At 44.2% G+C, this 10,954-nt stretch overlaps 1 protein-coding gene across 1 annotated transcript; it reads left to right on the plus strand.

The window, feature by feature from the left end:
- Positions 1–3,363: 3,363 nt before the first annotated feature.
- On the plus strand, positions 3,364–10,517 carry LOC308154886 (N-terminal Xaa-Pro-Lys N-methyltransferase 2-like; the record flags this gene model as incomplete). The annotated part of the gene is made up of 4 exons (XM_080528103.1): positions 3,364–3,538; positions 7,169–7,341; positions 9,289–9,541; positions 10,261–10,517. The coding sequence occupies 4 exons, from the start codon at positions 3,364–3,366 to the stop codon at positions 10,515–10,517; spliced, it is 858 nt and encodes a 285-aa protein (XP_080384229.1).
- Between the last annotated feature and the right edge of the window lie 437 nt (positions 10,518–10,954).

The following is a 10,954-nucleotide window of genomic DNA, read 5'->3' on the forward strand; positions in this document are numbered from 1 at the left end:
TCTAGAATCCGTGACAAAAGCATTCATACTTTGAAGTCAATTGTTAGTAGAGGGAGGCATAGAAGGTGTCATGAAATCGAGGACTTCCTGGATCGCCTTGACTTGGAGGGCACTGTCACTCAGCCCTAGATCTATTCCTCCATCCATCTGACCTCAGCCATCATTTGTACGATATTATATGTAAAGTAATGTCAGAGAGACGTACCTGTGAAGATGTTTACGTATGGGGAGTCAGAAAACTCAAATCAGCCCACGTCAACTGGCAGGGAAAGAACATGTGTTCAAATTGACTTTGGGACAACTTACCCTTATCCTAAGCACTTTCCTAACCCTAACCCTGTTGCTCATTCATAATACTGCCTAACCATCACGCATTGTTAACATGTATTAAAACTAAGGCTGTCAATGTTAACACGTTTGTTGAGAGTTGGTTGATATGGTTCATACTATCCTATATTTTAGACTGCGACAGTGTCACTAGCTTCAATAACAACGGAGGCACCGAACTAACGGTAGGAATTGGTGAATAATTGATGAATGGAGTAGAGCTAGCTAGCTAGCCGGCCCTGAGCTAGTAAAGACAGCCAGTGTTCTGAGACACAGCCAGCTGTCCTACCCGCTACGGTGGTCAGGTCCAGAACAGATCTGCCGGCAACAAGGTCCGGTGTTACAAACCAGTTGTGATGCTCAACTCATAGCTTAAAAGACTGTTGCTCATGGACAGTGTGATAACCATAGCTAATAGTGCTAAGCTAACGTGTATAACAATAACAGCTGTTTAAACGAGCAATACAACCTGCTACTATCTGTGTACAATATGGTCATGTGGTCCTCCGTGGCTCAGTTGGTAGAGCATGGAGCTAACAACGCTTAGGTTGTGGGTTCGATTCCCGTTGGGACCATATACTGTATACTGAAAATGTATGCGCTCACTGCAATCTAAGTCGCTTTGGATAAAAGCGTCAGCTAAATGGCGTATTATATATTGATATTATATATTACAATAATGTTTATTGAAAGTAACAATCAGCATTCACTTAATCAACATGTTACTTTGCAAACATTTGACAGGCAAGCATTCACTTTTTAGCAGACGTTTGTAACTGTTCTTTATGTGGTTGTCAATTCATTATGGACATTGTGGGCAAAGTCAGATGTTATAATAAAGTTTAAAAAACAGATTCCTCTAACCAGTTTGTCATGCATTTATTTATTCCAACACCACACTTGTTTTTCTTTTATCTCCCTCAGAAAAGTAAATACTAGTATTTTAAACTTGTGATTAATCATGATTAAGGCGTTAATATTTTCAACAAGTTAGTATTTTAAACTTGTGATTAATCATGATTAAATCACAGCCTATTATTGTGATTAGCTTGATTGAAAATCGATTGACAGCACTAGTTTCTACACACTTCGGTGATGTGAAAGGAAATGTTTCTAATCTGTGTTGTTTTGGTGTGAGTGTTCTCTGGCGTTTTCATTCTGCTCGACCACAGACGACCTGTCAACCACACTGGTCTCCTTATTTAAAATAAGTGCCCGAAGATGGAAGCGGAGTGAACCTTTAAAGAGACTTTACACATACTAAACGGTCTCTGCAGTGTTTCCCACAGGGTTTTGTGAAACTGTGGTGAGTGGACCTCGGACCGTTGTAATCATATTTTCGGTTCGTTATGAAACTATGGCGGGACAAATTCGACTATGGCGGGCCTCCGCAGTCTGGAGCATGCTGGAGTAGACCTCTGGTCAACACACACATGTTTCACACACATCCATATCAGCTTCACTAGGCCTTCTAAGGACACAAACATTCCAACTGTGTTAATCATTAAAAAAAAATCATCATCATTATCATCTTTCAGTGATATCAACAGACCAACAGGGAAAGATAGGAAGTCAATTCCTTGTTTCCGCAGTATTGGAAAAGCCAATCCTGCTGTTCTCCTGTCCACAATATACGCATGTATCCTTATCCTCTGGTAATAATTAGCTAACATCATATTTCGCTGATACCAACCTAGCACTTATCAGACTCAGTCTCAAGAGGGGCTCCTGGTCGAGTTCCCACGTGTCTCCGCGTGTGAGCGGAGCAGAACCACCTTTTGTCATTGTGCTCCTCGCGCGCGGACTGACCCGCAGGGGACACCAAGACTGGCTGCTTAGGTGTGATTCGGCCATTTCAGGAACCTGATGAGGGATTCCTCAGTGGCCCTCACAAGAGGGCTCTTGTTATAGTTGGTAGCTGCATTAAGGAGCGCTATAGGAGATCTGTTCTGCCTGCCGCTATACTGTCACAAAGACATGTGACCATACCCAAAACATTATCACATAACAGTGAACAATAACAGGAAAATTATCCTGTATTACATGGACCGAGTGCAATTCACTGTGCATTGAACCACCATGCTGTACTGTAAACAAATTCCACCAACCTAGGTGGTGTGGCAATAAAAGGAACTTGTCATGCAAAATATAGTAGTCTTAAGTGAGTATGTGTTGTTTGCAGTACAGTAGACCAACATACAGCACTATAGCAGGCATCACATCTGTGTGCTGAAAAACCTTGTTAGTGCATAGGTGAAGTTATTGGTAGTGGTGCTCATTTAGCATTTCCTGTCTTTTGTGGCTTTTGACAAGCCATAACTTCTCACTTAATGCATAGTTTTTGGTCGTTAATAATTGCATACTTACAGTATAATAAAAAAAAAATAATAAATTGTATTTGTAATGCACTTAACATAAGGAAATCTAAAAGTGCTACAGATTAAAAACAAGAAGACGAATAAAAAGAATAAAATAATTACAATTTCAATAAAAAAAGGCTAATAAAAGGCTCTATTAAAAAGGTAGGTTTTAAGGCCTACTTTGCAATCATGGAGGCAAGTTCTTATGATTTGTGTTTCAAAATGTTCTTTCTGAGTATGCTTTTCATTCAGTGTTTGAAACTAAAGCTAATATATGATTAGATCTATGTAGGTTATATGTTTTCAAACGTGAGAAGACACTGCTAAAAATAACTGCTACACTATATGCCTATTAGGGATAGGGTGCACATATGGTTCTTGTGTGCTTCTGGAATTTCTGCTACTGCATGCCTGTTCGTCCTAAGGGAGTAGGATCATTCTGAAACTGATAGCCCCCCTCCCTCAACCCCCCCTCACCCCAAGGCAGAGGACCAAGCAGGTGATCTGATAAGCCAAGGCGGTTTTCAGCACTGCCCCAAGAAAGGCCGGAGACTGCCAGAGACAGTTATCGACACAGATATAGCAGCAGCCAGCAGCCAGCAGTGTCCCGCACCGTAACTCTGTCACACACACTTGCACAGTTTACACATACTACTGCTCGCTGCGCTGCTCAGACATGTCGGTCCCTCCGCCCAACATGGAGTACAAGGGCAAACGCCAGGCATTCAGTAGCCGCTATAAGAAGACGGATGATGCCATGTTCTGCCACAGCTTGTCCTTCCATCTGACCCACGCCCTGGAGAAAGAGTTCTTCGCCACCTACACCTACCTGCTGAAGCAGATCCCACTGGGTAAGGAAGGAGAGGGAAGGACTGGGAGGACTGGTGTCAAGGGGACTGGTTTGGCAAAGTATGTGTGTGTCCTGGTGGATTGCATCATACAAAATCTTACCCATTGTCAGAGATATTATGTTGATCTGTACCGACTTCTGTAAAGGAACCCATAATGGTTCTGATGCTGAAAATAGGAGTGTTTGTTTGCGCATTCTCAGTTCAAATAAGAAATTAAATGTATATCTGTCAAGACATGTTGATGATCAACGATTTAAAGAGATTGAAATTATTTTGGATACCGTATCGGATACAGATTAAGCCTAGTTCTAGACTGAAAAGCATCCTTGATGTAGATTTGCCGAAAATTTAAATTGAGATTTAGGAGTCAGCACTAAATGTGATTTTGGTGTAGCACACTAAGGCACATGCCATATTATTGCAAGGTTCCTGGATTCCATCTATCAACATATCTGACATGGCATGCCCCTCTCTCTCACCCAACCTTCCTGTCAATCTCTACTGTCTTTCTCCAGTAAATCCAAAAAGCCCTTAAAACACATTTAAAATATATTGTGATTTAGTCCAGGACAAGGTTTAACCTTCGTCTTCGTCTGGAAGCTGCCTTGTAACATACAGTAGCCTGTAAACCTTCTTTCTTTTTTGGGGGCAAATTGTTTTATTTGATGAGGTTTCAAACCTGACCGACTCAAGCCTTAATGGCCTGTTAATATAAGTATAAGTATGTAAAGTATGTAAGCACTTAGTCTCTCTCTGTCATTCAGTGTAAGATTCATGCCAGGCAGAGTTTCATAGTCGGATTACTTACAAGAGGTTATTAATTGTTATGAGTTGAATAAATGTGTTATGTCTTCATGAATGTTAACCAGACTACTATATGATACAACAGACATTCTGTGTTGAAGAATGTTTTATTTGTATTTAACAGAACACAAACATAGTGGCTATCACTGAAGTAGCTATAGGTGGAGGTACAGAAGGCTTTTGGTGTAGCAACCATGCTATTCATAGATAAAGAGCATTGGCTAGTAATTGAATTACCAGATATAAATAGGTAATTCAGTGCAAAAGTAAACCAAAAAAACTGCATATAAACCAAAGAAATGCATATAAACTCTGGGCAATCTTAAGGTGTTGTGATATAGTCCTTTGGTGGGATGACCACAATGTGTTTTTGTCCAAACAGTTGAAAGGACAGCTGGCTTGTAACACAATCCTCCCTCTAATTGGGTTAACCAATTACATGTGTGGGTGACAGAGAAAGGTGAGACACAGAGTGGCACTTAATTGGCAAAAGAACTTGAAGACACGAATCTTTCTCGTTCTCGCCCTCTCTCTTCCTTCCATCTAATTCTTGACGGATGTTACTATTCTTATCCTCCCTCGGAGAGCCTCCCTATGGGTCACATGACAGGCTCTGCCGACCGGCCTTTCTGTATCAGAATACAGTCTCTCTGCCAAACTTGACACCTTGTGATTCTCTAACATTTTGCCGCCAACTATCAAGTTGATTCGCCAAGTAAACATTTAACCTCTCGGCATGTATGGTCCGCTTGTGCACTTCGTCTTGGTTTTAACCCTGAATTGTCTTGAGGCGACCTTTCAAATCCCTCTCCTTGATCTCTGCCCCGTCTGATCTTCTTAGCATTGTGGAGAGAGTCTATCTGGAATGTGATGACTTGGAATCATGGTGTTATAAATGTAACTACTGTATGTCTCTGGCTGGCAAACACAGTCACCTCTCGTGATCCCCAGCTGCTGTGAACGCGTCATTTAAGCCTGGAGAAATGTGTGTTGATACTTCAGGACTTATTTGAGCTCAAGAACTAAGGCAGCAAAATGTCCTCGAACTGAGAAAACGCATGAAGGCCCACACATTTATTTTTCTGCAAATTGAGAAAACTGCCCGTTAGTTTTCAGGAGTTAAATCTGGTTTTGATAATGGTAAATTCTATATATAAAGCTCATATCTTCTTCTTCTTCTTCTTCTTCTTCTTTCGTACATCATCAGATGGCCAACTCAGTGTCATGCAGCCACGCCCTCGTTTCCGGTCCTAAGTCGAATAGGCCAGCTTCTGAGACTGGGCTGTATAGGGGGCAGCCGGAGATTATGTGCTCAGCAGTCTGTTCAGGCTCGCCACACTCGCATGCCGCATTGTCCGATAGGCCCCCACTTCTTCATAGATGACTTGAAGCGTCTGACCCCAGAGCGCAGACGGTTCAGCGAGGTCCATAGGTGGCGTGGCATGTCTTCTTCTTTTACACCGCCTCCTGGGTCCCGGATGTATTGTTGGATGCGGGAGGGCCCAGCTGTCTCCCACGTCTGTTTCCAGGATGCTGCCAGCCAGGCATCTCTGGACAAGTCCTCAGGGATAGACTGTAGCATCTCTTGTGCTGCCTTGTTGTAGGGATGGCGAGACTTGAGCCTGCATGGTGGTGCCGGTGTTGTTGTGGCTTTGTGCAGGATGTGCCAGTCATGCTTCTGGGCTTTTCTTGCCAGGGCGAGGGTAGCCGCGTCCCGTCGGAGGCTGGCTGGGGCCGATTCCAGCTAGGACTGGCAGGTAGGACACAGGGGTGGGTTTCAGACAACCAGTTAGTATCCGGAGGGCGCTGTTGATGACAGGATCTATCTTGTTTGCATGTGGACTTCTGCTCCAGGCAGGGGCGCAGTATTCTGCTACGGGAAGGACCAGGGCTTGCGTGGATGTGCGTAGGGTCTGGGGAGAAGCTCCCCAAGTCGAACCTGCCAGGCGGCGGATGAGTGAGACCCTTGCTGTTGTTTTGGCCTTCACTTCATCCAGGTGTTGCTTGTAGGACAGTGTCGGGTCCAAGCTTACGCCGAGGTAGTTGGGGGCTTGCTGGAACTCCAGGCGGTTGTTGCCAACATGCACATCCAGTTCCCTTCTTGCTTCCCGGTCGTAGAGGTGGTAAGCTGCAGACACTGTTTTGCCCATGCTGAGCTGAAGGTGCCACTTCTGGAGGTAGGCTGCCAGAATGCCCATGTCTCCGTTGAGGCCATCTTCCATCGCCTTCCATGTTGGGCATTGAAGCATTATGGCCAAGTCGTCCGCATAGCCATACTTGCTAGATGTTGTATCCGTTAGGTAATGAATGTAGATATTGAACAACATTGGTGAGAGGACGGAGCCTTGCGGGACACCGTTCTTCAACCTTCTGAGCCTCATATAGCCTTATAAAGCTCATGACCGTAATCCCAGATCTCATTGAGAAAAGTAGTAAATATATAACACAAAGGTAAACAAATAGACATTCATATCATATATTAGAATTGAATGGATACTGTAATTTTCAAGTGTGAAAAATTCAAGTGTAATATACTAAACGTTAAACCAATTCAAGAGAGAGATTTTCCAAATGTGTGGGAATTGTATTGTTTTACTTGAGAGTAGCCATGACGTTTTGGGGCTGAAACTGCCTTTTTCGTCCCCCATTTTCCCCCATCTGGAGGCTTGTTAGCCCCGCCCACTTACATATCTTAGTCCAATAAATAAATCAATATTGGGTAAATCAGGAAGTCATTTGTGGAACTATTTGAAGCCTTCAGTAATTTCATTGGTGCCACTATTCTAATTTACCACTCTGCTCTGTTCTATCCTGTATGTCCAACAGCCAAGCTGTACGCCGTCACCTGTGAGTACATTGAAGGAGTGAAGCAATTCTACTACATTGCGCAGCAATTCTACGAGGACGTCCCTGCGTCAGAAGAGGGAATGATGGGAGATTATGTGGCGATCTCTCACGTCGACCTAGAAGGTTCCAGGAGATTTCTGAGAAGGTTTGTGGGGGTAAGGGTACTGTGCCACTGGAATGACACCTCTGCTCTATGTTTTGCTCATACTGTATGTCATTTCCTGTCTTTTATGGGAAACCATGTGTTTTAGTCCTGGCTTGATATTGTATGTCAACTGTACGTAGTCAGTGTTTACTGTATTCCACAGTACTATATTGGTCACAGTAATAACCAAGTGTGGATATTCATGTCATCTATTTATGACACGGAATACATCATCTTAAGTTTATAAAAAGACTTCCTATCCATTTTCATCTACAAAGGAAGATGAGCCTCTGCTCTCTTGGGTGAGACAGCATCTAATCTTGACCTCCTTCCAGCTCTGAACAAGCACAGTCAGACATGGCCAGCTCACCCACAGTCTTTAATCCTTCTCTACCCTCGCTAAATGTTACACTTGCTCCTCGACATGATACACGCTTAAAGAGGGTAGAGGGTCAGCATGCTCTATGCAGGGCCATAGTGTGTGTGTGTGTGTGCGTGTGTGTGAGCGTGTGTGTGTCTGTGTGTGAGCGCGTCTGTCTGCCAAGTCATAGTAATGTCTGTGTGTGTGTGTGTGTGTGTGTGCTACTGTAACTAGGTTATTTATAGGGGTCATTTCTGGTGGAGCTCTAATTATGAGCTCCAGGGATTTGGGAGTTTGAAAATAAAAGCAGTAGGACATGCGCAGGGTGGATGACAGCTTAGCCACTGATGCTAATGTAAACACACCAACATTGGTTTAACAACACTCTCCATACAGTATCCAGTGTCATGGTATTACCGACCAGTATCCCTACGACATGGAGAAGATATAATACATCCATTGTGATGATGTGATGTATGTCTCTCTATCCTCCACTGCCATTGCCTCAGGGTGACTTTGACTACGATGTTTGTAGGTAACTAACAGACACGTGTTAGAGCAAATATTATGTACCCCAAAGGCTGGCTGTGTGCCCTCTATAACCTGACCACAGTTGCCAGATCCTCACACAAATCCCTCTCAACTATCAAAAATGGCAAAGGCCCTCTTGATTTAGTCACCTGAAATGTTATACAGCTTGCCTTACATAACCATGAGTCCGAGTTCTTTCCATGCACTGGTCATCTGAACTGGTCATTAGATTATTACAAGCAAGAAACATCCATCCAGAAAAAGGCAGAAGAAGAAATTGGACTTAAGCATTCTTTTCAAACACACGACACACCATCCCCTCTTTAAACTCTGCGGTGTCGTTGAACCGTGTCTGGGTTGTGATCCTGACAACTACATTAAAACTAAGCACAGTGGAGAGATTTAGAGTGCACCCAGGTTAAACTGCAGTACATGCAAGGAGAGCAATATGGCAGTAATTCACTAAACCAGGAAGCCTTTTCTAACAACCATAGAGTTCCTCAGGGCCCCATCTTTCATACAATCATACAAGATTGGACCTACGACCCCCCTCGTTCCTTAGGGGAGAGAGGGAGGAGGAAGGGAGGGAGAGTGGTGAGGTCAGAATGCAAAATGAAAAGGATAAAAAAAGAAGCATGATTCAAGCAAGGCTTCTTTTGTTCTCTCATGTCAAAGTTCACGGTATCCTTATCCTGCTTGTTTCTGCTCACTGTGCTTTGGACTTGCAGAGGCCACACATCTGGTTCTACAGCATCATTATGGTTACATGCATCAGGGAATGCCCATGTACTTATTTGTGTGCGCCTAGCCTACTGTATGCCGTTGCTTGTGTGCTTGTTAATGTGTACAACATTATAATGTGTGTGTGTGTGTGTGTGTGTGTGTGTGCGTGCATGCGTGCGTGTGTGTTTGTGTGTGTGTGTGTGTGTGTGTGTGTGCGTGTGCGTGTGCGTGTGCGTGTGCGTGTGCGTGTGCGCGCGTGTGTGTGTGTGTGTGTGTGTGTGTGTGTGGGTGGATGTGTGCGTACGCACGTGCGTGTGTGTGTTCCCCCTCTGTCTTCAGGGTCCTGGTAAGGCCGGTACCAAGTGTGCCCTGGACTGTGGTTGTGGGATAGGGCGCGTGTCTAAGGGCGTCCTCATCCCTATGTTTGAAACCATAGAGATGGCAGATATGAAGGAGGAGTTCCTGCTCCATGCCCACGAGACTTACCTCGGCGATGACGCTAAGCAGGTCAAAACCTACTACTGCTACAGCCTGCAGGAATTAGCCCCGCCCTTAAAGAAGTACGACGTCATCTGGATGCAGTGGGTTGCATGTAAGTACGTGTGTGTGTGTGTGTGTGTGTGTGTGTGTGTGTGTGTGTGTGTGTGTGTGCGTGCGTGCGTGCGTGCGTGCATGCGTGTGTGCACTTTCCATCTGTGTCTCTCCACTTTTTCTATGTATGTGTAAGTGTGCTTTGCTCTTTAGTACAGTATGTATTTACTGTATGTACAGATGTGAGGCGAGCTCTACTGCATTTAGAACTAGAGATTGCAGCCATATGATGTCAGAGCTCCTTATAGAGTTTCCTCAGTGTGGTGTGTCAGTACGCCAAGTGGTGAAGGAAGTTCTGCCCAACTCCTCCTCGTCTTATTGTAGGGGAGACTGTCTTTACTGTCTTGTTTGGTTTCCTCCACTCAAGTCACACATCCCTGATTCAGAGGGTGAAACCTGCCAGCCTTCAGTGTATGAATATGAGACAACTCGATGAAGAAGAGAGCTCTGGAAATCGAGGGAGGAACATTATGTGCAATATTTTGGCTTGACTAGCAAGTGTGTCCTTGATTTTCAACAATGTTGAAATTGATTTACATTTTTCAGAATTTTTATTTAAAAATCTGAACATTTGGTCGGTTGCCGACTTGTTCCCCCTTTCACCAGCTGCTGTCACGTATCAGCCAGCCAAACAAGACAGATGGTTCTACACAACTTCCATCCCAAACTATTCGTCCTGATTGGTTGTTTTGTGCTGCCTGCGTTCCTTCCTGTCTCCAGGTCACCTGACTGACAAGGACCTGACAGCGTTCCTGATGCGCTGTAAGAGGAGCCTGCGGCCCAACGGGGTGATCATCATGAAGGAGAACATGGCGCGGCAGGGCGCCAAGCTGGACCCCAGCGACAGCAGCATCGACCGTCACCTGGACATCATGAGGAATATAATCTTCAAGGCTGGTCTGGAGGTCCAAGCTATAGAGAAGCAGGAGGGCTTCCCCGACGCCATCGTCCCTGTGTGGATGGTCGCCATGAAGTAGAGAAACACCGTCGTCCCTGTGTGGATGATGGACATGCAGTAGAGAAACGTCATCGTCCCTGGGTGGATGATAGCTAAGCCTGTAGAGAAAGCAGTTTTATATGAATACGCTGAAACTCTATTACAGACATCACACTCTCACATTCATGGAAAAGTAGATTTCTTAGCGGAAAAACAGTTACATAAACACTATGACACACTCTCTTACACTCATCGACACTCACGGTCTCTCACGGTCATGACTACATGTAGAAAGGAGTGTATTACCAACAGGCTCACACTTCTACTCCTTACAGCTGTATATACAGTATTAATGTCATTCTTTTTTAAGATTTTTAAAATTCTGTATTTTATACTGTTGCCTGTAATATTGTACTAATATTCGTGGTTTATTTTAGTCATAAGGTCTGTTGCATTGGGAGGGCTTAGATCGTATAT

This window comes from Nansenia antarctica (assembly GCF_963989245.1).
Source record: "Nansenia antarctica genome assembly, chromosome: 1".
Taxonomy (NCBI): domain Eukaryota; kingdom Metazoa; phylum Chordata; class Actinopteri; order Argentiniformes; family Microstomatidae; genus Nansenia; species Nansenia antarctica.